General features: G+C 42.6%; 1 protein-coding gene and 1 long non-coding RNA gene across 4 annotated transcripts in view; one reads left to right on the forward strand and one right to left on the reverse strand.

Moving 5' to 3' along the window:
- Positions 1 to 26,606, forward strand: LOC142603921 (uncharacterized). Its single transcript, XR_012837799.1, has 10 exons — positions 1 to 1,292; positions 1,695 to 1,794; positions 5,315 to 5,690; positions 9,370 to 9,682; positions 13,296 to 13,510; positions 14,387 to 17,484; positions 19,296 to 19,464; positions 20,983 to 21,179; positions 22,619 to 22,849; positions 23,997 to 26,606. It is a non-coding gene; the product is annotated as an uncharacterized LOC142603921 (long non-coding RNA).
- The window catches only part of HTR4 (5-hydroxytryptamine receptor 4), a 138,095-nt gene continuing 121,064 nt past the window's right edge, over positions 9,677 to 26,707 (reverse strand). For 2 of the 3 annotated variants that reach the window (XM_075766929.1, XM_075766923.1), the window contains one exon: positions 9,677 to 10,767. In XM_075766929.1, the coding sequence (XP_075623044.1) occupies positions 10,680 to 10,767 (88 nt within the window). In that variant the 3' untranslated portion in view covers positions 9,677 to 10,679. Of the gene's footprint in view, positions 10,768 to 12,856; positions 12,980 to 26,707 lie in introns of those variants that run through there. The other variant, XM_075766927.1, reaches the window with a different exon arrangement.

Raw genomic sequence — 26,707 nt, forward strand, 5'->3', positions numbered from 1 at the left:
GCAACCGAGCCCCAGGAGCTGGCGGGTGGTCAGAGTGTCCCTTCCTGCCACTGGTGCTGGGGTTACGCGGTGCAAAAGCTGGCTTTGCCATGCTAACTTGTGTTTGTGTAACTGGGCCCCAGCTTAAATCTGGTTTCTCGGAAGGCAGGTTCATGTGCAAAGGCTGTTTCAGGAGCACTTTCTAAATAAAGCGCTATCTCTTACAAAGTTTCAGATATGAAATTCTGGCATAAATTTTGTCACCACTTAGAGGAAACTAAGGCTTAGAGTGAAGACATTTACAGTCAAGAATTGTTCTCTTGTTCCTTTAAGTGGAACTTGACTTTTTTCTTTCTTTCAGAAACACTTTTCACTTCCTTGTGTGAGATGCAAGTCCTTTTCATGACACAGGTTCATAACCTCTTCTTGAGCTAAGATCAGCAAAGAACAGCTGATACAAATAAATAAATACCCATCTATCAGAGCTCTAGGTAAACTAAGGAGAAATCAATCACTTCCTTTCCTTTTTTGGCTGCTTAAGCAACTTGATTCTGGGAGGTCCCAAAAGGTACAATAGGGTATATTTAAACATTTAAATAGCATTCCGTATTGTATCTCCTACATGCTACACAGAGTATTTTAGCAACCTCTTTTAAGAGATTTTGATGTAGTATCTAGAAAAGGTGATGCTTTATCTTCATTTAGTTTTCTTAAATCCTATGTATATGTCTAAAAGCTCCTATATACCATTTGGAAAACTGTCACCACATTTATAGAAGCAGATGTAGAGATCCTGGGCTTGAGAAATTCTGGTTGGCAGCTTCCAGGTTGTAAAAGGATATGATCTTTTGTGTCTGAGCTTCCCCTGTCTCTCCATTTTGTTTCCTTTTTGGGCATTCTGTTATTCAATTGCCATGTCAAGCCCTGGAGGACAAGAAAAGGTTTCCAGTGGTTTGCCTAGTTGTTAAGCTTTCCTCAGGAAGCAGCCCAGGTGCCTTCTGTCTGTCTGTGACAGGCTTCCCTCGTCACACTGAAGTCCAGTCTGACACCTTTCTTTTGGTCTCTGGCAGGAGGAGCAGGCTGCTGTCACTGCAGATAAGATGGCTGAGTGATCCTGCTCTGGTCGTCTTTCTACAACAGAGAAAACTCCAGCTGGGGCTTTTACCTTTACTGTGCTCATGTGTGGCAGTTTTGGAATGAACTAAGAAATCCATTTACAGCCCACTTAACAAACAGTGATATTTGCATCTGGATATCAAAGCAAGCTGTTTGCTGGAGTTCAAAGGCAGCTTTGCAAACATTAAATCTGATAGGTAAGGAAAATGACAAAGGAAACTGATACAATTGCATAGTTTCTGTCCCCTGCTTCTTTCATGTGCTTTGCCTGCGTGTGGCTTCAGGGAAAGAATTAAACAGGAAGGATTATCTTCCCTAGGTTGGTTCTGACGTTAACAGTCCTTGCTCAAGAATACACTCCCTGGGTGGGTTATACCTTTGTTACATTTATAAGCCTATAGTGCGGATGCATGCAGGTGCACTAGTCAGAAGGGGTCTCCTCTTACAGTCAGTGAAGAGAAGTAAGTGCTTCCAGGGCCCAATTCAGCTGGCCAAAGGTAGGTGTTGACTAGCTCTCCACTAACTGGAAAGTGAGCCTGAGATGACTTGTGCCACCGCAGGCAAGTGCTTGAACTCCTTTGTGCCTCTTTTCCCCACAGCAGGTAGGGGTAGCAGCTCTTCCTGAAAGAGGACGTGGTGATCATGGCTGTGAGTTGCTCAAGTGCCTGAGAAATGTCATCTAAATAGACAGTATATAAGGTAAATAGATACAGCAGAAAGCATGCTTGGGATGTGGGCACTGTGGAGAGAGGCAAAACATCGTGTCTCAGAGGTGAGCAGTATGCCGGTTCTTGCTTTTTTCTCTGATTTAGGAGAAAGACAAAATCAGCGTTTGGGTTTTGAAAAGAAAAGGATTTTGAAGGTATGTTTTTATTTAAGGAAAAACTATATGGAGTTGATGGAGATAGGAATTTTGCCTCTAGTCTCGAAGCTCTTCAGTGTGTTAGAAGCAGCTGCAGACTCCTGCCCTTGCCCATGATTTCTGCTCCAAGTTACTAGTTCAAGCACTTTAAGCTTAATCTCTTGTCAGGGGGAAGACAGGGCATTTGTATGTACACTGCATGTGCTAACAGGACAGCCAAAACTAGTGCCCCATCAACTGGAGTTTCCATTAGCTCATTAACAGTCATTAGGTGTTAAGGTGAGATAAGCTTTCTCCATTGCAGACTTGTTAGAGCAAAAAACCACCAGCTTTGTGTTTGTAGGGAAGAACAACTGCTTCCTATGGTATGATGTCTCCAAAGGAGTTATCTAAGCTAGAAACACGCCGTTTAGTATGAGAGCACGAGATACGTGTGAATGCATAGGTGTACGTCGTTTGTGACAAGAGGTAAGGGGACATTTCAGTGTTGCGAACTACCCAGCCTGAACTGTGGATGCTGACCTTGGTTTAGCCAGTCCAACTATACCACACACTTCCAAAGAAAAGTGAGGCAGGAAGATAAAACATGTTAGCAAAGCAACACAAGAAGTGCTTAACTTTTCTGGAGGTGTCACCCCCAAACCTGGCTTCATCCCAGAAGAAAAGCTTTGGCTGGGAGCTTTCAGTGCAATGACTTATGGTTTTGAAGTGCTTCATTTATGAAGACTCACAGCAACCTCCAGCTTTCAGGGATAGGCCATTCTGAAGAAGAGCTACCTGAGAAATGGAAGTATTTCTGGTAAGGAAGGTGCTTGCAGAACAGTCACTTGCAAGAAAATATTCAGGATTGTGACAGGATAGGCTGTTAAAAATTGCCCTTACTTCCATAGGACAGATGGATCAAAAGCAGAAGCAGAGGATAGGTCAGCTTTCTCCTTCAGCAAATATTTCCCATGATGGTCCACAGTTTAGATGTGAGCCTTTACAAACAGTATTGTTTATCTGCTGCATATAATTATTATCTGTGGACAAGCTACCAAATCTGTAGCTGAACTGGAGTTCTGCAGACAAGGGTCTGAGGGTCATAGTGAGAGAGCATAATGAGAGTCCCGCTTTGGCTGCTGCTGTTTGTTTGCGGAGGGACGACGGGTCATCTTTTAGGATTTATTAGATGAGGGCTACACTTCTGCTGTAAAAACAAGCAGCACCATTTTCACTCAGTTTTCAAAACATAAGATCATGTTTCTTGGTGGTCTACGCCGGCCAGCTCCAGAGCTGAGGTGGATTTCTGCTTGAGAATATTTCCCGATGTAGTTTAATCTCCCCATCTATCTCTCAATCTCTTCCTCCTCCATGAGTGGAGAGAGACAAAAAAATCACAGATTTTATGTTAAAGTTGGACTCTGGCTTTGCTGCACTCCTCTTTCCAACTTGTTAGTTGGGCAAGGACGGGAGCAAGCAAGTGGAGGTTATCAGTTTAAACATGCCTGGTCTAGCAAAGGGCAAAAAATCCAGCAGTTTGAAATGGGGAATGAGTTGTGCTCTCAGGTGAGGCTGTCCACAGGGAGCCAGCCCTGGCGACGCAGAACTCGGCGTAGGCTCTCGGGGGTAGGTAACTCCTCTCCTGCCTGCTCTATGCTTATGCAAGAGGACCACAGATGTTCACAGCTTGAATTTCTGTGTGAAGATGATTACCAATAACGATCTTGGGACTGCCATTGAGGGCTCTAAAGGTGGTAGCAAGTGAATTGACTTTTGCAAAGAGAGTAATGATCGAGTATTATAGTGAGGCACAGTCATGGAAACTGGTATGGAGTAAACATATCTGTGTTAATCTGCATAGTCCTTAAAGTAACCCCTGAATTAGTAATAGCTGTTTTTCAGTCACTGCAGTAATGCTCTAGACTCTCCTTTATGTTTTCTGGTTTTTACAGATAGAAGGATGCCCTTGAATAGGGTTGGATTTAGAGATTAGTGATACGAAGATGGCTGTTGATATGGTTTGACAGCCCTTTCAGATGCTCGTTATATCAGGAGCCCTGTTTGGTGGGTAGGATTCAGCTGTCAGGAATATGAAAAAAACAGATTCATTACTGAGGCTGCTGGAAAAGGATTCAGTTCTGATGCTCTGTCTGGATCATTGAACTGAAACACACCCCACAGCAGCTGGGGGTCCTCATTTGGAGCCTCCCTAATCTTGACTTGGAAGAAAGCTTCAAGGAACTCGTGTGCTATTTAGTGTGGAAATAAATTTTCCTCTTGTCCTGAAGGACTGAGAAGCCCCCTTCACAGTATCTCTTAGACAGTGCAGACCTTGGCACTACAGCTGCTGTGTACCATCAGCTAGCATTGCATTCCTGTTCTGTTGGGGTCCAGGAAAGAGGATTAGGGTTTCTCTGGTTTTTGGTTTTTGGGGTTTTTTTAACGATTGATTTCAAGAACTTCAGAACAGCAATGATAATCATTAAAAAATGACAGAATTCTGTACATTGTTAAATAACATATGCTAAAATAATGTTAAGCTCTTCTGCCAAATCTTTGATGTCCTTCAAGTAATAAGCACATATTTGTCAGGAAATCTACTAGATTTCCTAATAGTACAGGCAATTTCAGTTCAATTTAACAGGAAGCAGTGGAACTCAGATCCATTAAAATTTTAATTGGGTAAATTCTATTTAAATTATATCTCTTTTAATTAGGTGAGAAAGTTCCTATGATAAGGTAAGTCTTTACAAGATGCTGAGCGAATATGTGATTATTTTGGATTCAGAAAGATTTAAGCTATACAAAAATTGAAAGAACTAAAAGATTTGTATATTGAGTTCATATTAGTAGAAAAAAACAACGGATTTATTGCCTTTTGGCATAATAGTACTCAGAGATGGCTCAGGAAATCTAATGCAGAGAAAAAGATTGGATCCTAAACTGCTGAAGGATTTACAGTTGAGTTACAGAATGAAAACGCTCTCCTTGGCTTTAGCATTTACGAAGATGGGTGAGGAAAACTCTTCAGAATGACTCAGAGTCTGCCATATGTGGGCTGCCTGCTCCAAGAAACCATCATTCTACTGGCATGGTTATTTTTCATCTGTGCTAGGAATTAAATGGACACGATTTGGACCCATTTGGTTAGTTCTGTTGCACACTAGGCTGACGCCAATAAATACCTTAAATAGCTTTTGATTCTTCCCCATCCTTGCTGAGCAGAGCCATTTTTGAGTGTATTCCATTCTAAAAGCCACAATCCTTTGGTCAAATGATCTTTAGGTTTATTTAGTAATACCTAAATTGAGAGGTATTTTGGGATGCACAAAAGCATTTAAGTACAACTAATACACTATTACTGATTATTCACAGAGCTCTTGATCCCATTTAGGGGCCAGTAGGAGAAGGCAGGGTAAAATAAAAGCCATTTTGAAGTGTGCTGAAGTCAAAGGCAAGGTGAGTATCATTTAGCCCTCTCAGCTCTGACTCATATTCAAGTTTTCAGTGGTTACCTAACGCCTGTCCAACGTACATTCTCCCTGAAGTGTCCTTTGTTACAGCAGAGGCTCATGGAGGACCAGAATTTGCAAAATGAAAAAGGGGTGTTCTGGAACCAGGGATTCATACTGCTCAAAACTGAGATGACTCTAATAGTAGTTTTCATTGCTCATGTGAGTCCATTTTGATTGCACTCATTCTGCAAGCCAGACCAGCACCACAGTCACCCTCCAACCTGCGACTCCTTCAGGTAAGCGTGTTAGGCCAAGGTGTGGGCTCCTGTGATTGCGAGTAAATCACAACCAGTACTGAATTAAGCTTATTAATACAACAGTATCTCTGGAAGGAAACAGTGGTTGTATGTGCCCCACTATCTGCTTGTGACTAGAAATGTGCAGAGAACAGAGCATTGAGAACCAAGTTTTCCGTGTGCTGCGTTTGTTTTTTTTCCACTTGCCTGACTCTGTACACAGCCTCTCTGAAGCATTCACTTTGTATTGGGATCGGGGCGGGGGTTTAGCCCTCGAACAAGCTGAATGTGGAAAATGTTGACTGGAGGCAGGCACTATGTGGGTGAGAAGCGAATATGGGCTTCCCACGCATCTCTGCAAACGCCCCTCAGCTCCCGCACTGTCAGTCCCTCCATTTCCACTGTGAGCCCCTTCTCAGCTCTGCTAATACACCGCAGCGGGAGTGTAGGCACAAAAGCAATGTACTGCGGAGAATGCAAATGGAAGCTGTTGCCTCCATTTTTAAGCCACTGTGGTAAATGTTGTAATTTCTTACTGCGCTTAGATAGGCATCGGATCCTGTGGTAGGAGCAGGTCACGTATTTCTGAACTACATGAAAAGGGTTTTGAGAATTTATTGAAAGCATTTTTCTAATTGTTCTGCCAAGACACTGTCTCTTCTGGTTTTTTTCTAATCATTGCCTTCTCCAAGACTAAAAACTGAAAATATATTCAGTGTTGAAAGAACTGAGAAGAATAAATGCAGAAGGGACGTTTCTCCATAAGGATTCATCTCTTTGCATGGTGTTTATGAGCATGACCTGCTAGTACACTTGGGCTGCAGCCATATCTCCATACATCTCACTAGTACCACAGCTGCTGACTGCCTCAAGCACTGACATTTACAGAGCGTGTATCATCCAGTTATTGCTTCACATCCCTCCAGACAGTCTTGATCATCAGCTAATTAAAGTGTATGGCCTCTTCTGCACCCTTCCTTGGAGCTTCTGATTTGTGAACACCGCTTCCCATTGGTGACGTGTTTATTATGTCTGATTTTACTTTGCAGCATGACTGTGACTTAGTTTCTGAGTAAACTAAATATCAGAGACATGGAAAGCTGCTCAGTAGAAAAGATGGCTCACCTCATGATGTTGTGCACCCTGACATTGCCGAGGGCCCACTTTAAGTCAGATGCCCACAGTTTTATCATTAGACTAGGTTTTCAATCTGGCTCTGGAAGTAGTCAGCCTGTTGCTCTGCTTCCCTCTTACAGCACAAGTAACCTCAATGTATCTTTGGATTTGCTTGTCTGGGTTTGCCTTGCTAACAAATGTCATGCAAGATCTCCGAAATGCTTCTGGAGAGGCTTCTGAATGATTCTGGAGCCCAGAAAAATACAGAAATATGGAAATAGAACTGTGCTGACAGGTCAGCCTCCTGATGGCACTTTAGCAAAGGCCCAGCCAGCCAATTTCTTATTAGCTAGTTGTTCTGCTAGCACATTCTCTCTGGCAAGGAAAAGTGTAATCAGTTGTAATCCAAGAAAACAGCTACAGCAGGCATCATGCTTAACACTCCTGGGGCTTACTGCATTCAAAAAAATGTAAAATGTTCCTAGAACATAAATGTAGTGGTGTGATAATTTACTGATGAGTACTAGTATATTTATGTGAAGAAATAAATATATGGTTATTAGACTGAATCTGTGAGAGATGGCAGGAAAGAGATGGAAAGGAGGGAAGAAAGGAGCATCCTTTTTCAGTCAAATTCACTGCGAAACTCAGAGAAACAGAGCCGCACAAAATTATGCCTGACTCCCCATTGGCAAGTGCCTGTTTTGAGAGCGATGCCTGTAGCAGTGACATCTCTTGGTGTAGATTGTGAGAGGTGAGGTGGATACAGCACAAGTAAGGGAGGAAAGGGCTCAGTAACAATCTCACCAAAAGTGGGGGGAGAAAGAGAGCAGGTGCGTGAGAACTTGGTGCAGGACGCAGGATTGTTCTGGTAGATAGACGTGAGGAACTTGTATTATAACCCAAGAGCTCATCAGTATTTCCAAAGCAATGGGGCCAGATTCTCCCTTGCTGTTCTTGCTCTTCGGGCATATTGTGAAGCAGGTGGAAAGTGTTACTTGGTAGCATCTTAGGTTTTGAGTGAAAACAGTACAAGTAATGAGCATAAGCTGGAGTTTACTGCAATGTACACAGAGGATTTTTTTATTCTTAGAAACAGCCAATGCGTTACATGTTATTCAGCACAGGCAGACTCTGACACCACTAGCCAAAATGGTCAATGGGAAGATGAACTCAGAGGCTACAGGAGCAGCCACCTTTAGCAAAGGAAATGAAGTATGGGTCCTTTCCATGAGACAGCTGCTTTTCCATAGCAATTCTAACATTATTGATGATGGACGATGTCATTTGCTGGGTTCACGGAAGCATCGCTGAGAAGCAGGAGCTGCCAGGTGGTTCATGACAGGTTTACTGAGTCCAACAAGCAACTAGCCAGAGATGACACAGAACATGGACATTTTGTGTTTGGCATTCATTCAAATACAGTGTTTGGAATTGGAGCCTTTTTTCCAATCATCAGAGATGTTGACCATTTTGGCTAGTGAGCTACCGACCCCATTGACAGAGCCTTCTGAACATTGCCCATGAGTAAAATTCAGTGTTGAGAAGTTCATTTTAAATTAAGAAGACATATATTACTAAAACACAAAAATATAGGAGAAAACAACACTTCAAGGACAACAGTGGAAACAAAGAACACCATCACTATTGCATCCCCATGCTGCTGGATCCATATCACTCCAAGAAATTTCACACCAATATTTTGATGCCTTTTAATGGGGACAGAGGAAAGCTCTCCTAGGATTTCTTTAAGAAATTTGATACTTGAGGTGAAACCAAGACAACCTGTTCTGCAGTCTTGCATACCCAAATCCAGACAAAAACTCATGCGAGCAGTTCCACAGAGGTATAGATTGAAGTGGCCCTGGATGGATGTTTTCCAAAACATCCAATAACAGCTTATTTTTTTTCACCCACTGCTCTGTTTTGGTGTTAATAATAGAGTTGAACAGATAGCAAGTTCTTTTGGAAACACAACCCTGCAAAAACAGGTCATTGCCGAACTGTTCCTAATGATGCACCAGGAACTGGCTCACACTGTCTCACCGTCTCTTTTCAAATAGCTCAAGTTCTTCCCATCGGCACCTATCACCACAAAGACCAATCGTTTGGCTCTCTAACTGCTAGCAATTTTCTACATTGGTAAGCGTCTGGCTTCTAATTAGGGCTGTTTCTGCCCAGTGTCCTTTCAAATCCTAAAGGAAAATGATGTGAAGCTTTCTCAGTGACATTTATGTGGAAGAAGTATTTAAAGCAGTCAGACACCATGGCAAGGAAGCCAGTTGTTCTTACCATGCACAATTTGTTTCTCCTACTGAGTAACATTTTTGTTTGTTCAAAGCAGGATTTGTTTGTTTGTTTACAGTAAATACCTGTCACATAGCAACAGAAATTTTACAAAATAATAATACATATAATGTTAAGCTCCTGGGTCTAGAAGCTTTTAATGAAAAAACCTACATGTTCCTGATAAAAAATAATAAATAACATCACCTTTTCTTTTTACATTAAAAATATCTGTACATGAGTACACAATATAACAAAGTACAATTTTATTTTCTAGGCTCAGGGTGGCATCTCTGGGTTAGATCTTCTTTAAAAGCGCAGAGGCTTGTAGTCTTGATCCTGCACATTTCCCACTCCATGAAAGTAATCTTCCCAAAGTTGCGATGTCTACGGCCTTGCCTACCCTTTCCATGCAAAGGTGGAAGCAGCTCACAAGGAACATTGCAACATCTACATGCAGGAAGCAGCTAAGGAACTGCAAAGGACTCTTTGCAAACAGAGATGTGCATATGGTGATATTTGAAAGTCTTGAAAATTCTTGCCTCAACTGGAAGAGAACAGAAACAAATAGAAAAATAAAGATGGAAAATGTAAGTAGAAGTTTGTCTTCTTACTGAAGCTAGAAAAGTTTTTAGACGGTATATTTTTCAAGACGGCACTTAGTGATCTATTACAGGCTGACTCTTTCTCTTGGCCAACCTTTCTTCTTGGTAAGAATGCCCAAAGTTTGCTGAGATGAGGTCAGCACGGTGGCTTGCCTGGGGTTTGAGGGGCACGTCCTGTCCGTTGGCCTCCAAATGGCAGAGGATGGTCACTGTCTTTTAGCACTCGGGCTGGATTGAAGCAGCGCTTGCAGGGCCGTCTGTTAGCAGTGAAATGCCTCTGCAGGTCCCACTCCAGCTTGTCAGGCACTATATACACCCTATGAGTCTCTACCAACGAACTTGGCCAGGAAACACAATAAAAGCATTTACAAAGAGAGCTCTGCAGAGTAGAGTGAATCAGCAGCTCACGCTGACCCTTCACCAGCAACTATAATCAAAAGGCAAACATTTCCTCTTGTTTTGCTAACGAAAACATAGTGCGGTTTCTCTCCTGACAGCATCCAGTCACCGGCGGGCAGGATCTTGCGCAGATAAAGCAGGCATTTAGTCTCACATCATGTTAGGGCTTTAGCCAGAACTTGTAATCTTTAAGATCATGGTGTCGCAGGACAGAGAGGTGCCTTGTACACACATCGCAGCTGGAAAGGAATAACGGGAGTCCCTGCACTGGGTGGTTCGTATCTGTGTTGTTTCCTTACATTGACAGAAATCAGCTCACTCCTGAAGTAAGGCTCTGATGCAGTCATACAGTCCAGCCATCCTTGCAGATACAGGAGTCTCCTCAGCCATTCTGCTCATGGGCCTTCCCATGTCCCCATCAATCTACACATGTGCAGCTGGACATCTGTATGAGTCGGTGCAGGAGGCACAAGGACAATGCAGATGAATGAGTTTTCATGAAGTCCTGTTGTCCATGAATCCTTTGGGTATCCTAAAAGGAATCTGTTCCTCCAGCTGGGCCACTTCTCTTCTAGGACCGTGACTAGAAACAGGATTCTTGGGATTCAGGGTCATTGTGGATGGGAAGCTTCTCATGTTCCTGATGATGCCCGTTACGTAAAACAGTGTACCTGGGAGTGGAAAAACATGAAGAAAGATTTGTTAGTGCTAGTTAAAAGGACAAATTCATGTAAAGTGAGTTCTTGAAAACCCTAAAGTACATCTTAAGACAGTACACCTTCCAAATATCCAGATGCCACTTTAAGCAAATGTGAATCCCAACTTTGCTCCATGATAGGAAACCAAATTTTCGGTTTGATGCAGTCAAGGCAATGCCTGAAAACCAAGAACCTGTTGGTTTTCATGTATCTAAGGTGCAACTGGTAATGAAAGGAAACCAGACCAAAGAACTAAGAAACACTGAATATCTGTGGGAGGACTAAGCTGAAGGCACTTCAGTTAAGGTCATTTAAAGAATCATTTGAGAATAACTTGGGAATGCTGCTTAAGATGAAACCAAGACCAGCATTTCAGGGTATTTCCGCTTACAAAACAAAGTAGTCTCTGCCTATTGCAAAGTTGGGTTTAGTGCCAATTCTAGTATGTCTTATCAAAGCAGTGCTGTTCAGGTTTTATGTCCTTTGGAGGTATCATGTCATGTATAAATCTTTCTGATATTTTTTCAGGCTTTGGGTCAGACACGGAAAAGCAGGATTCAGTTGTAAGGAAATCCACATTATCTCTTACCCTGTGCCTCATTTCCCAGCCCATTTCCTGCTGCCTATCTCAACATGGCTTTCTGAGCAGAACTGCTGATTTAGTTTGCTAATGACATGCAGCTCTTTTCCCTATGTGCTATGCAATTCTTAGTAGGAATAAGCAGATCTGAGGTGACAGCAAAAATGTTGGCTAACTGGAGTGAAACTGATTTAGCACATCTTTCTAGAATTTCACATCTAATCATGCTTGCTTGCAAACCCCCTGAAGGGTATGGAGCAAGCCAGGCATCTTCCCTTGGCAGTCCATTTCATTTAAACTAAAGCTGAACCAAACCATCCTTTGAGTAGGTCCAGAAGTAGGAAGCTGCAAAAATAACTGTAAAAACCTTTTTTTCCCTAGTCCAAATGCATATCGGAGAAATCAGGTCTCTGTTAAGACTTTCCTCTCCCAAATGTTTAGAGATGTAGATACATTATTTCTCTTAGTAGCAAACATCCAAGACATATCTGAAATATCTGCATGCCAATAAACATTAAAAAAAAAAAGCTTAAGAAAATAGAAGAATATATCAGTTCTCCTGCTGTTAGCGGAGGGGAAAGAAGTAGCATCAGCCTCGGGATTTGTTTGAATAGTCATTAGAAAAAAAAGTCAGGAACTCCTCATTGTCCACATATTCAAAAACTGAGACTATGACATCAGTTTACTTGGCATTATTAATCTGGATTCATCTGTCTCCACTGTGTATACTAGAGACTTAGGATCCTAATTAAAGTGCTTACAATGCTACCAAAATGTCTGAAGTAGATGATCTGAATATCCTACAAATGATGTATCCACTAGCTCCAGCAGATCAGCCATGGACTCAAAATGAAAGCCAGGGTATAAACTGTACTGCTGTCTGAATTTGTCGTGGTGAATGTGTCTGGAGGAATTTACCCTCTAATATACTAGATATTGTTTTTCCATACGGTCAGGCTTGGTTGCCTTAATACGGGTCACTGTATGTGCAGGTATAGCCATTGAACATCTCCCCTTTTACTCCATTTTAAATAATGATCATATATTTAAAAAAAAAAAAAGTGCTAGTTCTACTAACAAGATACAGACTTGATGCAAGAAACAAGAAAAGACATTTTGCATCTAACACTGAACAGACACTCCGATTAGATGACCATGAAGCATACAAGTCATAATGTAATTTTAATTTTATATACCAAGTCAGACATGGCACATTGTGTGAGGCGGTCCAGCAAAGAGATCTCTGGCATGGCAAAGTCTCCGCTACAAATGGTGATACAGAGGATGAGAGCCAGGAGAACCCCCGCTCCATGAACAAGGCAGACATACTTCAGAGCAACTCAGGACTTGCTCAGAAGCACAACAGACAGGCACTGAAAGCTGACTTCATACAGGATTTCCAAAGAGCCAAACCTTTCTTCTTCTTCTTCTTCTGCAGTAGTCAGAAAACAGTTGTGCAAGATCAGCAATTTAGCAGGTGGTGCCATTTTTTACAAAGATGCATTAAGCTAAAAAGAAGTCATTAAGATGTCCCAGGATCTCCTGTGGCACAAAGTGTCTGTCTGAAGCCTCTGGCAGTTAGCTCAGCACTTCCAGCTGTTTACCCTGTGGGGAAAGAGGACCTGTAGGAGAGGAGGAAAGAGCATTCGTATGCAGGGTGCAAAAGCTGTGCTGCAGGGGTGACAGCTTGCCCTGGTACTGGCACATCATTCCTAAAAATCTTACCAGTATCTCCAGGAAACTGTTAAAAGATTGTTTTCACATACTGTAGTTTGCCCCTCAAATGAAAGTTCAAAGCTACCTGTCAGTTACGTGGCACCAATTTAGTGTCGGATAACGGACAGGATTATAACAACTCTGCTTTTTTCACACCACCGTGTCTTAACTGATCTGCTATCTGAAAATACAATTAATTTTTCAGGTATCAGTATCTATGGGAAGCAAGTTTCAGAGAGAAAGCCCAGCTGCAGCTGAAACTGAATTTTGCCACACCTACCCGAACGCACACCTAACGTGCCTCAGCCCTCACCCAGCTGAGAAGCCAAGCACCGCCGGATGTATCCTACCGACCGCCAGCAGAGAACCACACTCGGACCCTGTGCGTGTGGAATGAATGTTTGAAGAGAAATTTATCAAGTAGGTTTGAGTAGTGAATATATCTGAGGAGGCCATAATATGTGAGCAGGAAAAAAACCTAAAAAGGTTTAAATGCATTAAATAAATTATCTGCAGCAAATAGTTGTTCAGCTTGCCTGCCTCTGAGTTCCTTCGATGGGATTTGTATATGCTGGCATGTGAAGCTACCAAGCTCAATTACAAATAGCATCCTAGGCTGCCTATGCCCCCTGCATCCGACTCCTCCCAGAACTGGGGGCGAGTGTTACTGTCATTTCACCTGACAGCTTTACTCAGATCATAAACACCACCACCCAGCAGTAAAGCCCAATAATGAAAAGCCATTACCACCTGTAAAGGGACCCTGCTGCAGGCTATTCACATACTTGCCAAATGGTACTTTAATTGTGATGATGACCAATTTGGAGATAATTGCTTCTGCATCTCCTGCTGTTTCTGACAGTCCAATGGGCTCTTTAATTAACTGGTTGGATTAGCTCTCAGCACAGCAGGAGAGGAGCTGTGTGGTTTTACCCTCTGTAGACCCATGACCAGAGCAAGAAGCTCCAGCATTATTCTAGGAACTCAGCAAGAGTCAGGGAGAAAACGCCAAGGGGACACGGTTTCATTCCCTGCAGAGCTATCCCCCACACCAACTTGTACAATGCATTAAGGAAGCAAAGTAAAAAAATTGCTGGTCTTTGGTTTCCCCAACCATAATGACAAACAGTCACTGTTTCAACGGAGGTGGAGGTCCCTGCTTAGTCCTCTCCTGATGAGCAAACCCCTGTGCTCCTGGATCACACCTGTCTCAATGCAAAGCGGAAAGCAGTGCAATTTTGGGGCCGGGCTCCTGACTCTGAACACAAAAGCTAACTGCACCCATCTCCTCGGCAGGGCATGATGCAGGAGGAGGGGAAGCGATGCCCTGATGGGGTGTCTGCACCCCTCTGTCGGAGCTCCCAGCCACTCTGAGAGAGGAGCTGCTGTCTGGGGACCTTTGGGCAGCGGGGAACGGCCGGGAGCTGGAAGGTATCTGTTCTCTTTCCCAAAAATGCTTCTACCCACCTTTCGTGCTTGCAGTCTCTGCGTAAAACACATGCTCACGGCTCCTCTGTGCCAGCCTGGGAAGCACAGCTTGCAGTTCTGCAGGCATTGTACCCCTGAATTACTGCCCTGATTTTTAACCGTGGTCCATGCTCTGAACGCCTGTACCCATCCTTCCCCGAGGTCCCTGCAAGCTCCCGTTCCTCAGCCTGCAGGCAGCTAATCCCGGTGGCTGCTGCGAAGGGCAAGGGGCCCTTTGCAGGTACAGAGACACTCTGCGACGGTTTGGATCGCATTAGTAGCTACTGCTCGTCAATAACAAAGTGACAGAGAGCACAGCCAGCCTTTCCCAGCTACAGCTGAATCGCTAATGGCTGGAGGACGGCGTGGCAGCACCTCCTGCACTTCCCAAAGCCTCTGAACAAACACTGGGCTTAGTGCTGCCGCAGCAGCCTCTGTCCCTTTAACCCTGGCAAGAGAAATAATTTTACCTAGAAGTAATAACTGAGAAAAAAATTGAGTAAAATAAATGCCCCCAACTGTCCAAGTACAGCGAAGCTTTCAGCTGGGTGAAGGCTGATTAATGGAACAAGCCACAGCCATCATAAACCCGCCGTAGGTGCGCAGCTGTCTTTGCTCCCTGTTTACTAATCCTTTCCCAATACACCTGTTTACATTATTAATTGCTTCCATTTCTGAACCGGCAGAAGGTGGTTCCTGTTGTCCTGACACTGGAGACCGAGGTGAGGTTTTGCAGCTGTCCCTGGACGGGGTTGGGAAGGGTTTGTGTTTCTGCGGGAGTACCGGGAGCTGTTAGCCTTCTGCTCCCGGCGGCCTTCCCACCGAAATCCGCTCCCCCCGCCCAGAAAATGAAGGGCACGTTGTCACCAGGCAGAGAAGAGATATTGCACATGTGTTCGGAGACCGAGAGGTTACTGTTGCTGCAGAAGTAGGTGGGTGGGTGCATTTATGGTATATATGGTATATATGTCTATATATACGGGTACTGCAGGATAGCTTGGGTCTCAGCAGGAACACAGATGGCCACAGTCTGGGGAACTTTAGACACGAACTATACAAAAAGCTGATAAGCTCCAAGTTTCATTGTATTTGCAAATCTTTTTGATAGCCATTATATTTTAAATGCAGAATACTTACTGCCTGAGTTTTAAATAATCCCTGGTAATGCAAGAATAGAAGAAAAATCTTGCATCAAATTCTTTCTTTGAAATAAGCGTTGCTCTTAGCAGTTCACATTAAATTGTTTGAAGTCTGTAATGTACTCCACTCCTACTGACCCCACGCACGCAGTCACACAACTCAGGAAATTTTCCCCTAACTGAAATGAAACTGTGGTCCTCGGACATCCCTGAACCGGGATTTGGGGTTTGTTGCTGGTGCTTCATTAGTGATTCCTTACTGGACTGATGGAGGGAACTCAGGCAAGGAGCAGTTTTAACTGTGACATTCTTAAAAATTTGAAATAATAAGAAAAGAAATAAATCTGCAGGTTTTGTGGCACTGAAAGTTCTCCTGAGTTTGTGCTAGTTTCTCTGAATTTATCTTTAAAAAAAAAAAAGCAATAATTCTGTAAAAATGACAAGTGAAACTTTTCATTTGAAGACATTGCAATTTGTTGTTGTTGTTTTTGAGAAATGTCCTTTATTAATATTTTATATTAACTTCTTTTGTCAACTCCTTGCATTTCAAATGAAAGATTTCAAATTAAACCAAGCATTAAATTTCAGCAAAACCAAAACTCTGAGAAGTCTAAATCTATTCATGTTTTCCTGACAGTAGCACACTGTAGTCCAAATAAAGCAGAAAACTGCTGTGCTGAGCTCTGGCTAACTCCTTTTGAAGACAATGCATGCCCTGAAAAAAATGTACAGGGGAATTTAGTTTATAACTAGGAGGTTTAACAGGTTGGAGTGGATGTTTAAGGGAGGTCAGAGGATCTGAGAAACATGCGATTATAAAAACTTGTTTGTTAGGTCAAAAATGACAAGTTTCAAGCTAAAATCAGAGTGGCATAGAAAATCCTTTTCCCATTCTCCAAAAGTTTTCACAGTTTCAAATACTTTCCCCATTTCTGATCTGGAGCAAGTCTGCAACTTCTCATGAGACAAAAAAGAAAAAAAAAGAAAAGAAAAAGAAAAAAAGAGCTGACTCCAATTCATGTTCAAGGCCTTTTTCTGCCTTTTATCAAGGTGACCGATCTAACCACTGGCTTATTGGCAATTTTGTATGTGACCGCTCATCTGCCCGTTTCTTTCATTTTCTCCTTTTTCCAGTTGTTGATTGCCAGCACTCCAAATGAAACATTTCAAAATATATTTCTTCCTTCATATACAACTTGAAACTCCCTCCAGGATGCCACAAAACATCTCGGTAACAGCTTTTGTATCTTTGAAGGTTGTGACAGTGTTTGCAGAGGCAACCCAGAAAACACAAATATTTCTGGTTATTCTTAGCGAACACCAACTTCTGTACTGGTCTCCCATTCCTCCCCCCTTCGGTTCTGCTCCCAGTGGGCTCAGACAGGAGTCCTGCACCTTTGCATCTCATTCTCCGCTATTTCCTCTGAGTTGTGCCCACAAAACTCTGATGACCACAGCAGTGGGGTACAAGTGATGCCAATTGCTTTGGCGCAGAAGAGCAAAGCTTTCAGCCGTAGGAGAGCTGTGAACTGTGTTTCTGAGCAGCTTGGAGCAGCACAGCTCTCTGACTGCCCACGGAGTGAAGATCTGCCACAAGTGGCATCTTGATGTAGCCTGGATAGGACATATGGACAAGGAGATGTGAGGGCCAGGAAGTAGAACCTGGATAATGGCCAGAATTGGAGAAATAGAGACTCCTTCAATCTGAACAGAGAAACCCTGACATTATCTCTTTGCTTTCATCCGTGTTCAGACCAGATCCTGAAGTCTCAACGTGAAAATAGCGAGGTAGGAGATCTCAGAAATAAAATATTGCAAAGGAGTTGAAGTGCAAAGAATTGTCTCCTGATCCATTACAGGCCTTGCAACATGATGAAGCTGGTAAAGGGAAGCTGGTAAAATAAGATTTCCTAGAAGGAAGGCAAATAGGGGAGGATCGCTCCCAGTTACATCACAAAACCTCTTATTTGCAGAAGCAACAGCAGAAGTAAACACTTGTTGGGATTAGAGGAAAACAAAATGTTACTGTGTAAGATGTGATAAACTGTGAAGATTTATGTTTTGCCTGAGCAGAGATTCCCATTTTTAATAATGGAAACAACTATTATTGAACCCAACTACCTCAGGCTGTAGGAAGAGTCTGCACATAGGTAGAAGCTGGCTGGAGCCACGTTTTAAGTGGAATTGAGCTTCCAAATTGACTAAAGAATTGAAACTTTGCTTAGATTTGAAAACTATGTTGGTCCACAATTTATCTTTCCCTGCATTTTTCTTTCTGTCACAGCTGCACAACTCTCCGGTGCTTTCCTGTCTGGAATATATGCAGCACCATTAGTGTAGCTTCACACTCAATATAGTGTCCATTTCTCAAAGCTCCATTCCTTTCCGATGGACTCCCAGAGAAAGAATAAATACCTCTCTTCGATATCAAATTGGGATTACAGTTAACAATCACTTGGCAGACCGGAATAGGTTATTTTAATGAGCACATCATTCTGAAATAAGCCTTCTGCCATCTGTTCAGTCCCATAATTATAAATGCAAACAACATAATTCATAAATGCACTATAAAAGAGAGGGAAAGAGAGAACAGCTTAAGATGACTGTTTGTTAGTTATTCCAGGCAGTGATGCATCTGCTTACTTTATTCCTGTTTCTGGAGCAGGTAGAAAACAGTCTTTTAATTCTGTATTTTATGGCAGTCACTAACCCACAGTAAATGATTGCCAGTAGATGACAGAGGTGTCATTAAGTGCAGTACGGTTTCTGGTTGGCATCATTATTTAGTCATGTCTTACGATGGAAGTGCCCAGGAAAGACCACACAAACCATCCTGAATCCCACTGGGCCAGGAGTAAACTTTGAGCGTGTGTTTCAGAAGGGCAGGAGAGAGCCAGTGGCATTGGAGTGACCTCCAGGCTTACTGGAGCTAAGCGTAAAGATGACAGTGCTATTTTCTCCCTGAAAAGATGCTTTTGATATTTGGGAAAACTGGGAACTCTTGGGAAATAGAAAGTTGAGAAGGGTGTCAATGGAAAATCCAAGAATCTCTAGAATTTGCTATTTTAATTTGTGACATTTTTCATTTTGAAAGAGGCAAAAAAATATTTTTTTTAAAGTCTGAAATACACAAAATATCAAAATGAAATGTGAACAAAATACGTTGTTTCATTCCCATTTTCTGTTGAAAAAATTGAATATAATACAAATTAAATGTATTTTCATGAAACATTTTATTTGAACACAGCTGCATATTTAATTTTCAAAAGGTCAGTGCAGAATTGTCCCTCTCTCACAATTACCAGGTTCATAGACTCCATAAAATTAAAAGCTTTCTAGTAACTGTAATCTCTGGGCTGGATGACTCATGCTAGCCACTAAAGTGAACTTCCACCTTTGCCCATCAGTAGAAAATCTTTATAGCAGGATAAGAAGAATACCCCCCCACACACCTACTCAACACGATTCCCAGGGCACAAGGGAGCCAGAAATGACAAACTCATTCTCTCTTTTTGTTGTTCTGTATCAACATTGCAGAGCAATGTAAATTGATTTCATATTCAGTGCTGAAAAACCAGCAATATATCTAATAATTCCAGGATGAAGAGCTCCTGTTGTTTCTCTGTGGGTTTCTCATTTCTTCTGTTTTCTGAGATGAGCAAGATACTTGCAAGATTTCCTAGCGATAAGGTTTAAGCTTATTGTATGTCGTCCTGCTGCTGCATCTGATTGACCGGCAACCCAGAGGAGACCAGCACATTATCAAAGGTGAGTTTACTAAAGGCAGGTCCTTCACTGCGCCTGCGCGTGACTACCTGCCATCTGCTTTGTCCAACAGAAACCGATTCAGAGAGAATTTATCTTCTAAATGTATGGGAAGCAACCAATGAATATAAAAAGAGTGCACGAACTGAGAGAACGCAATGAGACCTGCTCCAGAGAACTCCCTCAAATATCAGATATATTCCTCTAACTCTGGAGAGATAGACTTAAATGTTCATCTCTTGTGTACTTTCAAGCACAGGGCTCCCACCCAGGCGGGCTGGAGGAAGCAGGATGTCAAACCAGACGAGCGCAGGCATGGGGATGGTGCAGGCGGTACGGCTGGCTGCTGCTGCTGCTTGGGAGCCGAGTTAGTCTGGATGGCAGATGAACGTCTCCATCCCCTCCTCCTATGACCGTTTCTTTTCATTGCAAGCTGACGGCCTGCAGAGCCCGTAAAGACGCGGTACGATTATCTGAGTAAGGTGGCTGGGGCAGACGATTTGCTAAATCGCCTGTTGGAGCTCTGGTGTGGGAACAGCCGAGCAGACACGGCCGGTATCTGCCTGTCCCTTTGCAGCCAGGCCCAGGAAAGCTCAGTGACGTGGCCGAGAAAATGAAATCCATCCTCTGCACTGAGCCTTACAACAGGGACCTGCCTTTGCCTTCAGTGTCTTTTACTCCACTGTTGGGGAGGGATCATCTTTTTTCTGTGTGTAAAACCCACCTAGGCAGTGGATTTGATGTCTCAAGCAACATCAATCTATCTCCAAAGAGAAAATATTCCTAAATTCTTAAAATGTCCTAGCCAAATTTGAAGTCTGTCCTAGACTTACTGTTTAGTTATTATTTTTTTAATAGAGAGGAGTAAATATCAGTGGACCATTCCTCCTTAGAGATGATGCAGTCCTTTGGGAAAATAGGTAAAATCCACAGAAACTCATCAAAAGTTCAATTTTCCCATCCAGCTGAATGGTGAAAATCCAGATCTCAGGAAAACGTTTGGTTTGCTAAATTATCTACATGGATATGACTGAAGTGTTGATTTTAAAGTCCTTTGTAGTCAAATGTAAATACAAATTTGTCTCTATCTCATGACAAGTGTTTATTTTTTTCCACTCCTGAGCAGTTATGCTGAATATCTTAATTATCTTTAAATCAAATAATGCTGTTCAGACCTTGTGAGCTGGAATTAAGCACTCATCATTCTTTTCTAAATTTCAGTTAGAGGTTTTAAAAACAGCTGTCTCCAGCCCACATAATCCAGCATTCAGTACATTTTGTAAGACTTCGACATGCCTCCTCAGATTTAAAATTAGCAGAGAGTTCTCCAAGTAAGCAAAGCCCTTGAGTGAAAGAAACATACCGCTGGAAAAAAATTTACTTTCTTTGTGTCTGACAAGTCACAGAAAACAAAGCAAGCCTCTATCAATACGTTTGTTTCTCTCCTTTCTTTTTCCTTTGTTCCATCATTCCTGAAGGATGTTTTCCTTAGCTGCAGGTCGCCTGTTCTCTCACTTACAGGCCAGCTCTGGCTGCTGCTTGCTCGAATGGCCGGCAGCTCCAGGACGTGTTCCCAGACCATCTCAGTCAGACGTGGGCCAAGGCATTCCCGTACAGCGCCGGGAAAGTCACTGAAGCTACGCAAGGGATGTCCTCATCTCCAGAAGTGGAGGTGGTCAAACAATGCCTGGGGGATGTGTGACTGCACCAACTCACAGGTACCGCTGCTTTGGGCTGGCACAGAATAGAAATGTTTCATAATTTTTTCTGGCAGAACAAGACCAACATCCCCTCCAGTTCATTTATTTTTGTGTTTACAGTAGAAGCATATCTTTTTTAAGGAGGATGTTTTACTCCTTTTAAAAGTGCAGGCAAATAATAAGCTGAAATATGATTTTGAAATAAAATGTCAAAACACTTCAGCATCTTGTTTCCTTTTCGTTTTCTCCTGCTGAAAACATTTGCTGAATTTGACACAATCCGTTTGTTTCCCTGGAACTGCAACTGTTCATTACATCTTCCTTTTTTTAATGCTTTTTATTGCCAGGCTCTATTAATTAATTTAGTCTAAGAAAAATTATAGGAACCCATTTAAGCTACTTTAACAGCTAATCCCAGCACAGTGCTCTTTTGTTCAGAAGACTCTTGTTCCATGAATGGAGGAAAATCATATTGGTCTCGCTGGTAGAATGCTGAACACAACCCTTCACTTGACAGAGGAAATAGATAAGATAGAGATTGATTAATGAAGATAACTAATTAGGAGCCTGGCTTGAGTCAGCCAAGGCATCTCACATAGATCAGCAAAGAAGCAAAGAGTTGAATTCAATAAAAAATAGGGCTGAAGGAACACATTTTTCTATGTCATTATCTCTGGGTACTGGCTAAAAGCTTTTGCATGCTGTTATAAATTCTCATTGCTGTATTGAATAATAACCTCTTAAGATGATAATTACATTCTTGATAGACATCAAAAGTTAAAAACAGGAACATGACTACAGATACTTCAATGCTAAGTAAACAGACAAATGCTAAACATGTGCTAATAAGAACAGAGATCAGCCAAGTTCTTCAGCGAGCTATTTTAAGAAATTGTTGACAGAAGATTCCCAGGGACTCGGGACACCTCAGGACCGTAGAGGTGGCTTCTCCAACAATTCCTGTTTGACTCTGGGCAAACCATGCTATTTCTCTGAGCTTTATTTCATTGTGGATAAAATAGAGGCAATAATACTTTCTTTGTATGCCTTGCCTTTAGATTTTAGCCTTTTTGGAACAAGCATTGTGTCGTTTCAGATACGAATAGTGTCTGATACAACTAAATCATAGTTTGATTCAGGGCTGTGGTGCTCCAGCAGCAGTCATTAATCACTCATATAAAAATAGTTTGTTGCAGTTTTAAAATGTCAGAAATGCTTTCCAGGACAGAACAACCTGCAGCTGTAGGAAAGGTGTTTTATTTATTGAAGAACTTCCCTCCACTAAGTCCTTTGCACCCTCAGAGGCCGGGAAGATCCTGCCTCTGGGTCACTGACCGTAATGATGCTCTCAGGCTGGTGAAATAGAAACAAGGACCTGACTGAGTTTGGTCTGGACCTCCTGTTTCTCGTTGCACAGTCTCAGTAATTATATTCCACCTTTCCTCTGGTCCTTTTAGCAACGCTTCCAAAAAGGCTGAAGCCTCCCGTGCTGCAACGATGACGCTGCAGTGCTGCCTTGTGATGCTGGGCTGGCATCGAGCAGCTGTCCTCCCTTCTGCTGACCGTGTCATACTGCTGTCCTGTTTTAAACTTCAGCATCCCGGTTTCATCTGACCTAATTTCAGCCAAGGGGAATGGCTGAGCCTGGCCGGGTGCTGTGCCTGTTGGCCCTGACCAACATCGAACAGGTTTATTTTCCATTGCCTGCACGTCCGTCTGATGTTTGTCACTGTTGGCCAGTTACTAATTGTAACATGGATGTTGCTAAGATATGCCTGAGATTTTTAATAGGTTTTAAAGTAAGAACAGCAAATGATCTCTGAGAGGGGCCTGGAAGAGGCACGAAATATAAGATGTGATCCCTTGAGCATATACATTTGTGACTGTGTTTGTATAGCTTGTGCATCTTCCTGCCTGCCCATTTCCTAGCTCTTGTCTTATGAAACCAAACCTTCAGGAGGAAACAGCTGAACAGGTTTTCAGCATAAAGCAGTGTGATCATTGAGAAAGTTAATACTTTGGGAGATGGTTACCAGATCTCCTCCGTGAGTCAGAATCACTGAGATGCTGATGGCTCGGTGACTTTTCAGACACAAGCCAACAGGGCTCAACTGTACCTTAAATAAACCAAATAACCACATACCCAAAACATGCCAACACTGTTGTCAAAGTTGTCCCCTGCTGTCAGCCTGACCCAAGAAACAATGCTCCACTGAGAATGAAGGTTCTGGTTCCTGGGGAGCTGACAAACTCTCGTTGCTGTTGCCAATGTGCTCCCGTGGCTGGATTGCATTTTCCCTCTCATGCTCAGGCAGGTGCCTCTGCCTTCCAGAGCTGTCAAACGTGGCAGCTTTCAAACAGCAAAACTCACTTTAAAAATAATCAGCCTCATTATACCTTTAGCAGCTTTGATCCTGTCAGAACAATAGCTGCCACATTTCTCCAGCACATCCGAAATGCATCTCACGCTCCTCTTGCTAGGAAGATTAGCAGTTTGTATCTCACCTCTTCCTGGGTGTAAGGATGAGAATCGCAGGCACCCCTACACGGAGAAACACCCAACTCAGGATGTGCGAGGGAGTGCTGCCTCTCTGCTCCCCTCTGCCCCATTCACGGAGACCCGCTGGGGCTCTGGCACCTCCAGCTCTCTCACCACAGCTCTGGGTGCTGAGCAGCGCTGTGGACCTTAAACAGAAAGATGATGCTAGCTAATGCCCCTCCTGACCCCGCTGGAGGGGTTGAAGACCTCCCTCACCCTGATTGCAGAGCTTGACTAGTGCAAAATATCAGCATATGGTGCAATAGTTTAAAAATAATCCTGCTTAGCTTTTTTAGAGCTGCTGAGCCAATGTCTTGAAAAGCAGCCTTGGATCTCGTGGCAGCAAGAACCGGGGGACAAAGAAGGCATCACCAGGGAGGTCCTCAGGCACCTGGCTGAAAGGTACTTTTTCCTTGTTCTAACAGGTCCAGTGGAGGCATTAGAGATATGACAGAGATTATCAGCTACCCCATGCCACCCATCTGCTGATAAAGGGCTGTACACCTGCCATTACTTTATCCGGCCTAATTTTGGTCATGCAAAGGGTGTTTCTACAGTGGTTCCCTCAAGAGACTACTCCATGTGCTAACAGACATCATCATTGACTGGCTTTGCTGATAGTCATCTTAATTATGCTTGTCCTATCTCCTGACATGGAGTTTTCTCTTTTCCCAGTCTCCTTATGCTTCCGTCTTTCAGATGCTTGACCTGAATGATGTTTACCAGTTTCCCTATTTTCCATTGCAGTATGTTCTGCTCAACTTTAGCAAAAGGCCTTGGACTTTGGATATTATGAACATAAATGTGACAATGACTGGTGATGAAAAACGTGGGATCCACACAGGAACAAAGATGATGGAGTCAGTCCAGAGCTGCTGACTTCCTCCATCACAGATTTGCGACTTGTTAACGTTATAATAGTTGATGTTTCCAGAAGAGAAACAGAAATTTGGGCACTGAAGGACAGAAACTAAGCTAACTTTAAAATCAATGAAGGAGCTATTTGTGTTCAGTGATTTAAGTCCATTTTCTAATTATAAACACCAGGGTAAACAAGTAAGCAAATGAGCAAGGCCATTCAGTGCCACGCTGCAGAAGATGGGCGCTTTCTCCTTTTTCTCACATTAACTCTGTATTTCCATTTCTATCTCATTAATGTTAAGTTTGGCACTACATTATATGCTCTAATTACCCGCAGAATTTGGCCTACAGTTCATTTTTGCACCATAATTAATGCAACATTCATAAGAGGCCCAAATCTGATAATTAGGAGAGTACTTGGAAGTGCTCAGTTACGTTAGAAATACACAGCATCACATTAAGAGCGGTTTATAACTACCCGCAGATGGGATAACTCATAATGGGCTTCTGTTTTTTAAGTAAGGTGTTTCAATTACTGAAGCACAAGCAGGATCAATTAAGAATATTCAAATGGAAGATAATTAATGTTTTTTTTATAAATGGAGATCTCGCAACTGGCATAATTAGATCTTTCATCTGCTAGGAAAAAAACAAGCCATTCGTCAAAGCTGTGGAATGAAATAATGGCAAAAACACTTGGAGCTGTTTCCTTGTGCAATGGAGACGCCACAATTTCCAAACGTGTTGCAGACCAGCAGCCATGAGCTGCAAGGCTGACTTTTGTTTGTCAGGCTTCTAACGTGTGCCACGGTGTTAGAATTGCAGCTGTCTGGGACACGGGTGGCTTTTCTGCAGTGAAATATCCAGTGAAAAATGACAGTTGCAGTTTGTTGAAATCTTCGGGCAAAAAATTCTTCATCATTTCATGCGTCTACTTTGTGTGTGCAATAGCAGAACTTTTTTGTGTCAAAACAAGACTTTCTCTAAAGAATTATGTGTTTTATAACAAAAGTCTAGCATTCGCACATTGTTAATGTCAGTCACTACTTTAAGTTCCTTTCTGAATAGCAAACTGTCACAAACTCCCTCACAGCATCTGGGGCTCACGCATGTTCCCTCCTACTCCACAGCCTGCCGGTCGGTTTTCTGGTCACCAGGGTACGTATCATCCTGTCCTGCCTTTGGGAGGGCCAGTTCACACACGTGCCCATGCAATGTCGATCGTTTTGTATCCGGGTACCTTCTGGATATCCTGAAAGCGGTGTTAGAAAGCTGGCCGTATCTTAAGGCACCTGATGGCAAGATCTGAAAATTATATTTTCCGGTAATGGAACAATGACACAAAAATTCAATAACAAAAAAACCAGCATTAAGATCAAAAGTACTAAGAAAGATCCTTGTTGGTGCTTTTAACATTTCAACTGGTATCTACTTTACTTTAGGTTAAGTTGTAGTAAGCCTCACTAAATGAAGTAAAGTTTCTTTGGCTAGAGTAGCTGCTGCCTTTTCTCAGCTCTCCATCCTGCTCCCGGGGAAGGACAGGTCAGATAGCAAACATCATGTCTCACCATGTTGTGTTGAATCAGAGTGGCCACTCCCATCTCCTCCTTTCTTCTTTTTCAATTAATATTTCTATGATATGCATTAACTAGCACATTCCTGGCTTTGGACCGCTTTCTCTTACAGCTCACTGAGTATGAATTTGTAAAGCTTTATATGTCATATTATAAAAAATACTAACATGGCAAACTTTTGAGCTGTGCTCATAAGTAGTCTTATTTTGTAAGCATTTTATTAGGATTAAATGTCATACCACAGATGGTGACATTGGAAGTGGGTGCTTAATTTGAGTAAAATCTCCATGTTCTCCTCCGTACAGCCTTGGTTTGATAAATGCTCACCACGTTTTCCCTCAGCGCACTCAGGGCAACAGCAGACCCTCCAAGCTCCCCATCCTACTCTGTCCTCCTATATACACCCCACTTGCAAACATTAATTCCCTGCATCACTTTAATAGGCAGTGGCTCCTCGTTTGTAGCTTGGTTAAAGCCAATACCAAAATAAGGCAGTAAATACATATTGCTCGGTGGCTGTGTTTTCATTCCCCTGTTGTCCTTCAGGAAGGATGATGTGTCGTTTGCTCATC

The sequence above is a fragment of the Balearica regulorum genome, chromosome 14, assembly GCF_011004875.1.
Source record: "Balearica regulorum gibbericeps isolate bBalReg1 chromosome 14, bBalReg1.pri, whole genome shotgun sequence".
Lineage (NCBI taxonomy): Eukaryota > Metazoa > Chordata > Aves > Gruiformes > Gruidae > Balearica > Balearica regulorum.